The sequence below is a fragment of the Pocillopora damicornis genome, chromosome 3 (assembly GCF_964200805.1).
Source record: "Pocillopora damicornis chromosome 3, jaPocDami1.2, whole genome shotgun sequence".
Lineage (NCBI taxonomy): Eukaryota > Metazoa > Cnidaria > Anthozoa > Scleractinia > Pocilloporidae > Pocillopora > Pocillopora damicornis.
The window spans coordinates 8,518,195-8,532,267 of record NC_142672.1 but is presented as its reverse complement, the minus strand read 5'-3'; the positions used below and the strand labels follow the sequence as shown (position 1 = coordinate 8,532,267).

At 40.0% G+C, this 14,073-nt stretch overlaps 1 protein-coding gene across 1 annotated transcript; it reads right to left on the bottom strand.

Moving 5' to 3' along the window:
• Positions 1-2,484: 2,484 nt before the first annotated feature.
• LOC113685339 (allene oxide synthase-lipoxygenase protein) lies at positions 2,485-12,822 on the bottom strand. The gene is made up of 15 exons (XM_089200369.1): positions 12,702-12,822; positions 12,162-12,280; positions 10,653-10,767; positions 10,476-10,555; positions 9,736-10,154; positions 9,027-9,215; positions 7,867-8,351; positions 6,837-7,100; positions 6,137-6,420; positions 5,638-5,838; positions 4,819-5,082; positions 4,350-4,551; positions 3,779-3,990; positions 3,340-3,687; positions 2,485-3,223 (listed from the first exon to the last, which is right to left on the bottom strand). The coding sequence occupies exons 3-15, from the start codon at positions 10,741-10,743 to the stop codon at positions 3,044-3,046; spliced, it is 3,219 nt and encodes a 1,072-aa protein (XP_089056495.1). The 5' UTR covers positions 10,744-10,767; positions 12,162-12,280; positions 12,702-12,822; the 3' UTR covers positions 2,485-3,043.
• Positions 12,823-14,073: the final 1,251 nt, after the last annotated feature.

The following is a 14,073-nucleotide window of genomic DNA, read 5'->3' as shown; positions in this document are numbered from 1 at the left end:
TACAAATATGTCTTTTGAGAAGCGGTAGGGGTAAACGTTTTTTTTTTTTTTTTTTTTTTTTTTTTTTTTCAATTCGCGTAGTCACGTAGGATATTCTACCTATATCACGAAATCTATGAATAACCTCGCTATTCGGTGTTACGGCTTTCAGTTTGGACAGATTCCTTGCCATCCATTTTCATCTCAGATATCAGGAACTTGTGACTCAAAGGCGTGTTGTTGCCGCGGCATTGTGGCGTGGATCTTCAGCGAATCGCTTTCATCCCTTGGTCTGTTGATTCCAAGGAATGTCATAAAGCTGGTTTTTGCTGCTAAAAACGTTATTTGCATAGTGCTGACGACAGTGGTTTTCGCTAATCTTCTTGCAGTTTTCGACGCTTTAGTTACCAAGCTCAAATTCCAGTGCAATACTGTAAATAGAGTAAATGGGACGGGTCTTAGAAATTCTGCCATGGTTGCCTTGTATATCAGTAATACTTTTCACGATAAATTCATGGACCTTAGTGTTTGTTAATTCTTCTTTAAACCCTATAATTTTCTGCTGGAAGATGAGGCACATTCGACGTGCTATTTTAAACGTTCTGCAAAATGTGCATCAAAGTTGTAGGTCAAGTTGATATCACTGTTACCGAATATCATTTAAGATCTTGGATATTTTGGGTTATGATTTCATTCTATTTGTGTTTGAGGAAACGGAACCACCATGTCGTTCTTTCAAACACGGTGCAAAACCGTGAACACATTTTGTTTGTTTATAGCGAGTAAAAATAGCTCTGTATTGTATTTCCCCTCAAGATTTCCTTGACAGTTTTATCCCTGATAACTTTTCCGTGTCAATGTAGAAAGAAGATAATAAGCAGTGCATAATTTTTAAAAATGTTTTCTTTATTCGATCTGTTGTTCTAAGAGCTAAACTTTCTGTGGCTTCTGTCCATCAGGGTCGGCCAGGGTTTTTGGGTATTCGGTATTCAGGGGCGTTTTAAATCGGGTATACGGTATATTGCAGCTTAAATATGGGTATTCAGTATATCACTTTCTTTGAATTTCAGGTATAAAGTATTCAAAGCTTCGATTATTTTTGGGTATATTTGGAGGAATTTGGGGTATTTTGGGGTATTTTGTTGATTTTTTTTCGGGTATATTGGTATTCCACTACCCCCCCTGGCCGACCCTGGTCCATCTTTCTTTCGTGAACAAACGGACATGCTATATTTTTTTTAAGGATAGTTACAAAGAAATTTGGAAAAAAGAAATTTCGTAGTGAAGATCGACAAGATGTCTAAAGTCAAGTAAACTTGGAACGGTTTAGTTCTAAATCAACGAAAATCTACTCCAGAGCTGCTGTCATTTTGTTGACAGGTGTTTCTGATTAGTTTACTCTGTTAATGTACAGCAGATAATTTTCCGCAATGTGTTTGTCATAAAAAACTTGTCAGCGTAAATGTGGCTTAAACAACGTCACCGAAGGTCGCGTTGTCTAATATAAACTAAACTGAACCGATGACATATTAATGCTTTTGACAGCTGCTTATAATCTCTTGTTGAGAATCGATCTTTTTTTCTTTGAATAAAGGTTGTGTTTTGTACAGTAAATGGTTTGAAGCCGGGGATAACATGTGGAAGTGTAGTCTGATCGTCCGGGTGAGTGTAGTCCTGAAAAGAACTGTTGTCGGTATTGGTGACCATGAGCAGAAGTCATCACCAGCCTCTGATGATGACTTCCGCTCAGATTGTCGAAACGTCAGTCACTCCAACCGACAACAGTCCTTTTCAGAACTACACTCACCCGGACGATCAGACTACACTATGACATAGTATTTTGTGACTCAAAGATTTGTCGAAGAGAAGAAATCTTTTGTGTCAGAATGAATAACAAATGCATTTGCACTCAAATGGCGCCTTTGATAGACTTTCCACCGTCATCAAGAGCTCGGTCTTCTTTTGTCACGAACGCTGAACAATTTCACGAACTGCAGCTGGTTGTTAGCACTCTCCTTTTAAGGTAGCTAACTGATAACAATACCGTCTTTCGATAAAAAAAATTCAGTCATCTGTTTCATCTCATTTATCACCAGCGAAAATTGACCACAATTTCTTGCGACTGACGTTTCTATTGACTGACAATTTCTAGTGACTGACAAGACCATGAATTTTTTTCTAAAGTATTGATAATTTTATGCCTAGCAAGTTTCAATGAAATTTTTGTTTTTCACCTCAGTGCACTGGGCACGTCTCTGAATTTCTGTGAATGGAGACGAACGTAAAAGCAAGCCAGCTAAAACAGCGGTTGTATACCGAAAGGCGGCAAAAGCATCATCTTTCCCTCGCGCCATTTTCTTATCGTCCTCAATAATCACGAATGTGGCACTGACATCCTTCTTTTCAGCTAGGAAAAGCCACTCTAAGCTTTTTAACGGCAGTTCTTCGCTTTTCGTCCTCTCAAGCCTGTTTTGCTTGTATGCAGTAACCATAGCCACTTGGAAATATTTTGGACAACCGATTTAATCTTCTCAGCATACTATTTGGGGTAGCATTTGTTCGTGTAAATGGGTTTAACCAGAAAAATAGGAAACGTCCAGTCTTCTCAAAAGATACAGAAACATTTTCCATTTGCCTCCGTTACACTATAATTATCACATGTATATACTTCTGCCTAGTAATAAATTTTTAGTATATGTCGAGTTATATTTACATTTCTTTAGATATTTCAAAACAAGCCGTACTCCTTCATAAAGAAAATATGAGGTTCATCTAAATAAAACTTTAAGATTCAGCACGAAGAAGAACACACTAAAGAATTACCACGTATAGGGCTCACCTAGATGAATAAATAAATAAATTACTGTAGAGAAAAACTATTTCAATGCGAATATTGATGAAAACTTGTTTTACCATGTAAATTGAACACGGCCCGTTAAGATGTTCTCGACTCTTGAAAGCATTCACTTTCGAACATTTTCTTGGCTATGAAACGTAACGCAGCCATGTGTATTCTTATCAAGTAGCTAAACAAGTTGGTATGTAAGAATTATAGCATGCTTCTCTAGATAGCGATGCTGTTTGGTATTTTCTCCGGAAGCAAATAAGTATAAGGGAACTTTAACTTCTCATTCCTTTTCTTTATTGACGCCGAAATTCTCTGAAGTTTTCCTTGGAAGCGCAAGATGGCCTCTCTGGCAGCCATGTCAGTGAAGGAGCTATCAGGGTAATCACCAAGGAAACGCTTGAAGGTAAGAAAAGAATATCTACAATCAGCGTCAAAATTGGTTGACACATCATGTTTGAATGTTTAAAGGGAAATACCAGGATTTGTTAAAGAATATCAAGGTTATAACTTACCTCATCTGGAGAAATTCGAGTCAGATCGTTCACCGTCGCTATAGCAACTCCTGCCTGGTGCTTGGTGGGAAGAGTCTTCATTATGTCTTTCATGGTCACTGTGCCTTTTTCCTTTGGAGGCGGCTGTCTCATGAGGCCTGGCGAATTTGGCGGGAAACCGAGCACGTCCATCTGCGAGAAGTTTACAGCTGCATGTTGACAAGAGCAAGTAAAGATAACAATAGTTAGTATGTGAGCCAGCTGCTCAGCGCTTGCAATAGACGATGGGAAGCCATGGTCCGTCTCTCCTTCGCGGACAGTGTAGCCATTGTCATGAATGTCGAGGATCCACGCCTGGAGTTCTGTATCCTGGCAGAGAGAAAAGTCACCGTTGAGTAATGATAAATTCTTGAATATGCATTTCGCGATTTCCTGGTTTTCCAGATAAAACACTTCTCACCTTTTGAATAACCTCATCTAATGGGTAATAGATGGATACAATCCTTGTGACAAAATTCTTGATGGCCTGCCATAGTCGCAAGGCATCATCACGATAGTGGAACCCAGGTAGTTTGTCTGGATCGTCCACTCCTCTCTCCTTTAAGACATTTGGCAGGTCATACGACGACCACTTCATGTTCTTGTAGTACTTTTTCATGAGATCAATATGACCTACAATGGACATTAAACTGAGCGTTATGAAAACGAAGTAACCTTTTGGTATCCTCTGAAATCATTACAAACTTTTTCGTACAAGTTGCTGCATGAACGGATGTAGAGATCTGGTTTACAAATATACATTGCCGAATAAAAATCTTCCAATGACAACGAAACAAAAAACAATGTTAAAAGCTTTAAATATTGGACAGCTCATCTGAAATGTAACATGAATGGTAAAGTAAAGGACTCTTAAAAGCCGTCTTAACAAGGGTTTCGTCAAAAAGGTGTGCGATACGTTGAATTTTTGGGGCGTAAATATTCATTCAGGAAGTTAGGAGTTCTGGCAATATCCACAGACGGAGCTCCCTTACCTCCACCTCCTATACTAAGAGTTTGATCCACTACACCTCCAGCTGCAATGAGCCTTGCTCTCCCAAGGGTATTGATGGCCATAACTCCCTTCAAATGAGGGACCAATAGTTTCCACAGTGGGTGAAGAGAGGGAAGTTGTCTCCAGCTGGCGAGAGCGAGTGGCTCCATGAAGAAATGAGTGCGAAGAAGATGCGCAATCGTCTAAAGAGAACGTAAAGGAAGGGGTGTTGGGCAAAATCAATTGGCAGGGGAAGGGAGGGGATAGTAACAGAAATCCTTACCATCTTTAGTGTTAAAAATCGTAAGTATGGTATTTACAATCATCATCATCATCCTAACAGATCGCTGGAATAGTTTATATCTGTGCGTTAAGAGACGCAACGCTAACCAAATAGAATCTATCCGGAGAGGTAATGTATCCACCTATTCTGGATTTCTATAGTTGAGATCCTTAACTTGAAAACTTACTTGATGCCACTGCATGTCAGCATTACGCAGCCACATCTTGGCGTAGGTCCAGTCCAATTCAGAGTCATTAGGGGTCCATAATGGGTTGGTCACGTCAGGTCCCTGGTGAAGCTGAATTGCGATGGGAACCATATCTCCAGTGCCCTTGACATAGAACAAACCCATCGCCGCACACGTATAGCGCGTCTCTAAGTTTTCATCTAAGAATCCATAAGATAGGATGCCATCAAGAATGCTGAAGTCGACCATATAAACACGCCCGTCCTTATTGAAAATAATTTAAAAATGAATAATTAGGAAGAAAACAACAGAGCTTTGCACGAGCTATGAACATGAAAAGGTTATATTCGATCAAATAGGCTGTAATAATAATAACAATAATAATTGACCACTCCCCAAATGGGACTTTCAGGGCCAAAACAAAAAAATTGTAAATAAACACAGGGTTAAAAAATTCCAACTGGCGGGAGACAGACCAGTTGGCTATAGACAAGGCGTAGCCACGAAGTTGAGCTCAGGCAACCTAAAACAAATCCGGTGGGTAACAGGGTGAAGGGCATGAAACCGGGAACACCAGGTCACTCGCCCAGCGCCCCAACCACTCGGCCACATTGCTTCCTTAGTAAATCAGTCATACGCATGTGTGATTATTCGATCGTTCGATCGTGCATTTGGTCTATCGGTCGTTATTTTTTCTCGTCGTCCCTAAGTTTCGTCGTCAGTCTTCTGGTCACACAGTCACTTCGTGAGTCTGTCGGTTCGATCATCCATGGATGCAAATGAACAGTTCCGAACAGTTTCATGTGTAGGTATATTTACCTTCATTGCTTTCTCCAGAGTGTCATCAACATCAAGAAGGTTTCCAACCAATTGCTGTGTCACGGGAAAGATGTAAGGTAGTTCCGTACATCGCTTGATCGTTTCAGGGTTACAGCCATTCAGGAACTGTGCCCCGTAGAAGCAGTCATCCTGCCAGTGCTCGGCAGCCATTGGAACATCACCAACGAAAGAAACAAACGCCTGCAACAAAATGGACTGCTGTAGATTTCCTTGTTAAGGTAGCACAACTCACTTATTTTCCCATCAAATGCACAACCTTCATGCATAAACGTTTTCACCTAAAATGTTTGTTGAAGACGCTGTGCAAAGAAAGTCCTGCAGCTTGTTGAGAGATTTCTTTTGTATTATCAAGCCTTTCTATGAAAACATATGAAACGCATATGGAACATGCTTTGACAACCCAAACACACACTTGACAAAATTTCAAAAGTTCCCTCATAGGACCTAACGGATAAAGTAAGATTAAACAAATGCATACCTTACGGTAATCATCGAAGTCTTCCCAAGAATCGAAGATATTCAATAACTTTATTAAACCAAGATTTACTAGTGCTTTATTTCTGGCGGTATGAAGGTCATCCACAGCTTCCTCTGTAAATTGGACATCTTTGGGGAGCTTTTTCCAGTGCTCAGACTTGACATATCCTGGTAAACCGTGGTTCAAAGGATCTTCTCCCCATTGAAACAGTTCTTGCCTCTGTTGAATTTCGAGTCGCCTTTGGCTTCGTATCACTTCGTGCTGCTCATCTGTGACTAGAAGGGCTGGAGGAAAGTCAGAAGGCATTCTTTTAATCTGTCCTCGACCTTGCTTCACTTTCAACACTCTATCATCGATAGAGGCATGAAACATTGACTAAGGAACCTGTCTTTATTCATCGCCAGGGGGGAAGGGGGGGTTGTGTTACGATCAAAATTTACTTCACGCCCCCTCCCACCATAGGATTCTGTAACACTGTTATGATCCCCCTCCATAGGAGTTAATCGGGAATCAATTTTCCATTGCCCCCCTATTGGCGCTGTTGGCAAAGACTAATGCTCCCTCCACCCCCCCTGAAAACCATGTGGTCCTCCAAAAATCCCCCGGACCCCCTCCAGGCGATAAATAAAAATGCTCCCTAAAGAGGGTTCATTTTATTTATCAGTACTGTGGAGATTTATGTCATCAATAAACTTCGTACCTTTTCCTGTAAAGAAGATGGATTCACTCCGCACCCATCGAAAGCAAGGAAATTCATAAAGCTTTTGAGGATTTTGGCTGCAGGTGATCATGATTTTCTCCACGAACCAGTCACTATACAAACCACCCTGATCATTGTGTAACTTAATCATCAACAAATCTCCGACATCTTCAGCTGCCAAGATATACGTATCGTCTTGTCCAGCCTTAAAGTCGTCATGGAGCCATTTGTCCATCAAAAGAGGTCTTGTTCTACCTCTACTGCCTAAATACGATTTCAAAAGAGTCACTCTGAGTCAAATACAATGGAGTTCATCATTTCGCTCCATAACTGAAAAGATAACTGATTTGTCTGAGTGCAGATCTAAATGGGAATAAGTACCTTCTGATGGCTTTGGTGATCTATCCAAGTGTACCTTTTAACAGCACTGACAAGTCATAAAAAGTATGGGTCTAGGATCTTCTTAAACAAGACCGTCATCATTGCATGCCTATGACGTGACGAGTTCAGTCAGCGGCTGTGAAGTAGGGAACAAACCCACGAAAGAGTAGACTAAATAAAGAATCTCGATTGGTTTTAATGCCACTCAACCCGAGCTTTCTCTTCTCTGGGCCAAGTTTTTCAAAGCTGGATTAAGATACTCAAGGGTTAGTGCGAAATCTGATTTCAGAACTGATAGCTTTAAAACAAGATTCAGTCGGATTCTTTTTGTCTAGAATACGACTATTTGATGCTCTAAAAAGAACACAAGAAATTATCCTAAGAATGCTTTTGAATAAAGGAATGAAAAACTCAGATTACGGTTTAATCTTGGGTTAGCGCCAATCAGCCTTCGAACAACTGGGCCCTGGATTCTAAAATGGAAGATGGTAAACACTCTCGAATTTTTCGGTATTAAGAATTATCGTCGTAGCGTCTCATCGAGGGTGCATGTCGTCCCATATATTCAGTTTGCATACAATTATCCGCTGATCAACGATCTATCTGGTGGACTAGATATGCTCGTATCTTGGAAATAAAGAAGTCATACCTGTGATTGTAAGGGTTACATCGGCGTTGGTACCAGCATGTTTTCGGTCTCCCGTGAACACAGAAATGCAGTAGATGGACATATCTCCCTCTGATTTAGAAGTCTTCCTTAAAGAAAAGCTCTGCTTTTTAGGTCGTGATTGAAGTTTCGACTTTAAATACGCCATGGAATTATAGTCGTAGATGGTCTTGGCAGAAGGGAGTGACAAAGACCCACACGGTATATTTTCTAATGAACAACGGGTTCCCTTTGTTACATCCTCTGGTAAAAGTGACGTCAACCTGACTTCGGCGAGGTCTAGCCAAGGGTGAGTTGCTTGGTCCCAGACTCGAGCCGCGTGAAGCACAAGATGTGAGTCGTCGGGTTGTTTTTCATGTAGTTGTATTTGAAGTTTGTATTGAACGCCACCTTCTGACATACGCTCTTCAAAATCAGCAGTTAAATAGGACTTAGGTCTCCTATCACCCTCCCATCGAAATGTTTCCCTACAGAAAAACAAGAAAAATAAACTAAAAATTCCTATAGCTGGTTTCATGGTAGATTTTGGAGATCAGCCAGACAAGCTAACTAGCACCTCTAGTATCAGTTTCTGCGACCACATTGACCACTACTATCATAATGGTAAAAAAGCAAAGCAAAACAAAACAAACAAAAGAGCCGTGGGGAGCAGGGACACAAGAAAAATCATTGCGATGGCAGTAATTTGCCGGTTTAGTAGTCATAAAATTGTTTTTGACGTACACTTTTTTTTTTTTTTTTTAAGAAATTGACATACCTAGCTGAGTTGTTATTGTGCAGGAGTCTGGCTCAGAGGTTGCGGATTCACGCCTTTCCTGGGTCATTGTGCTGAGATCTCGGGAAAGACAACGTAGTCTTACGGTCCTTATGCTTCCCAAAAATTCAAATTGGTTCATACCGGCGCACTTACTGCTAGAGAAAACTAAAGAAATCCTAAGCATACGCTCACCGAAAGTTCGCTTAGCATTTCTTCAACAATGTTCATAATTTTCCTCTCGCAGTACACCTAATCGCTTAAAGTGAAAATTGGATAAACTACTAGTGTACATGTTACTTGACCCTGTTATGATTTTTTCTCTGGGCTGAATTAACTAAAAATAATTCCTCTTTGGGAATTGCCGAGAATGAACAACAGGTCCTACCAAGGTTTTCTTTGCTCTTCTTCTGTCATAAGTCCAGTTTCTTCTCTATCATCAGCAGGGACGAGGCGAAATTTGGCGTAGCGAGGCACACCGTCTCTCGCTTTGTATTCAAACGCCATCCACGAGTAATACCTCTGGTCAGTAAATGATTCCGGAGCTCGACGAAATGCAGCAATGGTTAAGTAAAAGCTGTGTTTGTAAAAGCAGATAAGAAACGGAAATTCATGAATTGCGGTATTTTTAGCTTGTGGCTAAGACCATTTCTGTTTAATTACTTGGCGGCAGATGCAAGAAAAAAACAGCCTGTTTCGGGCACTCAGTTTTGATTACAAACAAAAAAGCGGATGGCTCTCCATTTTTGTTTTTGGATCTTCTTGAAAAAGGTAGTAAGGCTACTCAGTAACAGGGAATCCAGTCTTGTGGCCGCATATGTTTAATGGAAAGATCTCAGGACAGATCGGAAGTTGGAACTTATCGAAAGACTTCTCCCGAGCGTCTTGTGAATAAATTGAAAAATGAAATATCCTATCTCATTTCTTTCACTTAAATGTGAGTTGGCTCAAAATCGAATAAAATTTTGTGTCCATTTCGTACAACGAAACTTTTTTGATAACAGGTCAATTACACTTCCCTTCTCCAGGCATTTATCTTTTATGTAAAGTTTTCTTTATTTTGTTACGATATGTGAACAGATAATGTTGCCACTTACTGCCAAGGATCCTCCAAACAATATGTCTCAAATGTTTCTGTCTCACCATGCAACGCACTAAGCATCTTGTCTAAGCTATAGAGGCTCCAATACGCAGCCTCCTCACCAGTATGTAACAACAGATCAAAAGGTGATTCGAAGTCACTATCGGCAAACTTGAGAGCCGCTAGTCTCACGTCTAATTCAGCATCGTCTGCCTTGATAAGATTACAGTGGAGGAGGCGGGCTGGAAACACCCTTTCTGCAGAGAAAAAGTCGTGCAGAGGGAGGAGAGGGTTGTTGAGGACTGTTACAACTCCAGTGGCTCCTACACCTCTTGTTTGTTGTGTCAAGAGTGTCTTGAGAAGGAACCCGGCTTGATACTTTTTAACATAAAGTGCCAACTGCGACGCACTGAATGGCCCAGCTTCTGGTGGAGGCTGTAAAGGGAAGCAAGTACAGAACTAGTCTCTAACCTTTATCTAAAACAAAATTCGTTCACTATGGAGATTAAATGAAAACTTGAACATTATCCTGGAGAATTGCTAGACACTCTTGATTATATCCCTTCACAAAAACCATTCTTAATGTTTTTTTGTAATCGATGACGATTACAAATAATAGCGGTAACTCTATCGTCGATGTTAACGAGTATGATATGGATCAAGGACAATTACCAAACAAATATAATGATAGCAATGATGAAAATGTTTCATCTCTGAGGTGAGATCGGACATTAAAGGCATAAAGAACTTGATTACCTCGTCTGCCTCTACCATCATTTTTTCAAATAATTCCGGTCCCATCATTTCCTTGACTATCTTGAATCCCATGTTCTTCCCTATTTACATTGTAAAAAAGCACAGATTAGTCAAAGAAAACATAAATCATGCATAATTTAAACTCAGACAGGAGATGAACAGTTCTTGTTTACTTACAGCCTTCTGGCTCCTGATTTGTTTCAACTGTTGGTCTCTTGATGGTTTGATTCACTCTTTTCTTTTTTCTCTTTGATGGAATAATGCCCATGTTTCTAAACAAGTGTTTTTTTTTCTGGTAAGTGATAGAATAAAGAGTCAATGCCGAGTATAAGAGGAATGCTTATGCATGTGGTGATCCTAGTCGACCAGCCCTATTCTTAGTTACGTTTGACCCCGTAAGCTCTTGCTCCCCATTTGAGACAGCTTTCGAGACTGAGTATTTTGACCACAAACGCAGTACAATGACCCGGCCAGAGACACCAAGCCCGGAAATTTCGATCCGGAGTCCCACCTTTCCCAATGTTTTAGGTTAATTGGTACGCATTCGGTGAAGGTTTTGGTCGCCTTTGCAGCTTTTGATGCTAATATTTCCGGGACGAAACGTCCATTGTTCTCACGAAGTGTTTTAAAGAGCGCATCCAACATTGGAAATGTAAACGTAATAACATAGCCTGCGCGGCAGAGAGGGTAAATCTGCCAGCCGCGCGCTCCTTACCCCTTACCCCACCCCTCCCCCCTCATCCCTTATCATCTCCCCGAGCGTGTCACGCAGACGAAGAATAATGCATTTGTGAAGCTAATCGTCTTCATCATTTATATTTGTCCAAGATTATCATACCGATGGTTTATTTTGGATATTGAAAGTCGCTCGGGATTTTAGAGGTAACTTAACGCATTCAGATATCATTAAAGTGTACTTTTATCCCATCTTTTTCTTCTAATCAAGCTGAAGAACGTTTCTTTCATAAGAGACATCGCTTTCCTTACATTCAAAGTAAATTTCAACTCAGTAACTAGCGATGTAGGAGCGCATATTAATGACTCCTTCTACAAACCACCCGAAGTCATTAATATGCCTGCATATTCACGAGAGGACTTGTATTTTGAACACTATTAAGAACTAAAGGTTAGCCGTAATAATAAAAAAGGGCTAACGCTCAACACGTCAGCTTTGAAACTCTTTACGGTGCCCAATTTACATAATCAACTGTGTTGACAATGCTAGTATTACCCTAGTATACTCTCCCACCGACGCAGCACCACAGTTTCTTCAGAAACTTACTCCCTTAATTCATTTGTAATAATCAAGACATGCTCTAAAATCTTCATCGACGGAAACGTAAAAAAAATAATGAAACGTGACCATTGTCACACAACTCTTTCAAAAATCAATCCGTTTCCATGATATTGGACTCCCACTGAAACTAAATTTTCACTTAGCCCGCTGGCAGATTGAAATAGAACAAAGCTAGTGAAGTAAAAAAAACCATTTAACGAGCAGATACAGCTTTCGGTCAAACAACGCGAAATAACACAATTATGAAGCATCGAAATGGTGTGCTCATTACCAGTTCGCACAATGATTGTGGAGTTTGCATTTCATCATTGGTCCTGGTGAAAGGCCGGTCAGAAACATTGGACAAAACATGTCTGTAGCAAATACACTACTTGATACCATATACTCACCTGCTATGAACCTGTGAACGATATCTTGCAAATTCCCTCAATATTTATTTCCCATATCGATCACTGCGTCACTTGTTGCTCTTGCCCTGACGTCAAGTGACAAAGAACTCAGCTGTTGCCTAGAAACAAAGACCTAAAGCTGTTTATAATGCCCTGAGGGAACTTAACACCTCTGCATGTTACTTTGAGATCACTGAACCTTTGCTAATTGTACCGTGGAAAGCGTTCGTGTCTAAACATTTTAAAAATATAAAGGGACGTATTTTTAAGGGCTTAACTCATCCATAAATCTCTAATCTCTCTTTATTCTATAATAATGATGAAATTTAAAACCTTTTTCTTTCATGTTACGTTTTATGTTTCCCCGACAGCGCTTGGCCAGTGGTTGCGAAAACAAATGTCTGTCTGAGCTAAGCTAAGTAGCACCAATACAATGTATAATCCGACACCAGTTTCGAGTACTGTATTATAAGGCACTTGGCTTTGTAACCGTAAAAAAATCCACCATCAAAACAGCAGCTTAAAATTGTGACAACTTACTTCGCGCTTCTTGTCATTGACGTGATCCTACGATTATTTTTGTAATTCTAGCTTAGGCCCACGAATTGACGTTTGGACATCGAAGATGCGACGATATCTTCATGTCATAAATTTCAAATGCGCTGTATCACGCAATGAAGGCCAAGAGACGTATGGCTTACGTCACTATTTGTGCAATGTAAGCGGAGACGGCAAAGTTTTGTCGATGGCGATCATCAAAGTCCACTATACACAAAACGATCACACGATTTATTTCCACATTTCTTTCAAAATATCAAGGGCTGCAGCCAGGATGGATCATAATAAAATCTAAAACTTTTCCAAGCTGAATATTTATTCAAGAAACACGCTTTGGAGGTCTTTGGTTTTGCAAAACAAAAGCGAAAAACCTCTCTAAGAGCCGTTGAGGTTTACAAGATATTAACCCAAAGCCAATGACAGAATCTTCAATTGCTTCCTTTGTAAATGTATATGCCGCTGCGCTCACTCGTGAGCTATCGAGTTAAACACTCGAGGAGAAATTCCATATCTAGGCACGCTCATATATCATTCTCTATTTCTCGCGGCTGAAAGGGAAAATCGGCAGCTGGAAAATTTGCCACAGGCCGATTTTGGTCGTTTACCCGAAAGATTTCTTCTGCCGGTAAGGAAAAAGTCAATAAATGAGAATTTTGTAACTTGAAAATTACGACCATTGATGTTTTGTAATCCCGATTCATTTTTCCATCTTGAGACTTTGCGCCAACGTTTTGTATGATTGTCGATTCTTTTTTTTTCATTTATTAAATCGGCTTTTCTTGTCACCATAGGGCTATTGTGTTTATATGATACGCAAAATAATGCATGGCTGCTTGTAGGTATAGAATTTCTCTTCTCGTGTTAAACCCGACATTTCACTAATTCGCTGCGCTCACTCGTGAGCTATCGACTTAACATCGAAGAGAAATCCCATATCTACGCCTGCTCATGTATTATTTTCTATTTATTGTTACTCTTTTTAGTGTTTTGTTTCTTTTTATTACGCAAAATTATGTTCTTATAAACTAATTCAGTTCTCTAAATTTATCATCAGAGCCAAACTAGTAGACGAACTTCCGTCTTAGAATTGATGACTTAACAATTAACCCTTTAACTCCCAGATCAAATTTGTTATTCTCCTTACTGTCAACCATACAATTCGTATAATGTTAGTTCAGAGAATTTAGTGTTTGATCAACTAATTATCCCTAAATTGATCTTCTTCTTCATTCTCATCACTTATCTGGTTGATGTTGTATAGACATTGCAAGGAAAAATTCTGTCTTGGTCACTCATGGGAGTTAACTGGTTAACCCTTACTGCCTCTAGCCACTGGGAGAGAAACTCAGCTACA

Coding starts and splice junctions, on each gene's coding strand:
- LOC113685339 (XM_089200369.1), bottom strand. CDS start 10,743: ATGGGCATTATTCCATCAAAGAGAAAAAAGAAAAGAGTGAATCAAACC. Junction 3,688..3,778: donor TAGATGAGGTTATTCAAAAG/GTGAGAAGTGTT, acceptor TCTCTCTGCCAG/GATACAGAACTCCAGGCGTG. Junction 3,224..3,339: donor CTCGAATTTCTCCAGATGAG/GTAAGTTATAAC, acceptor CTTACCTTCAAG/CGTTTCCTTGGTGATTACCC.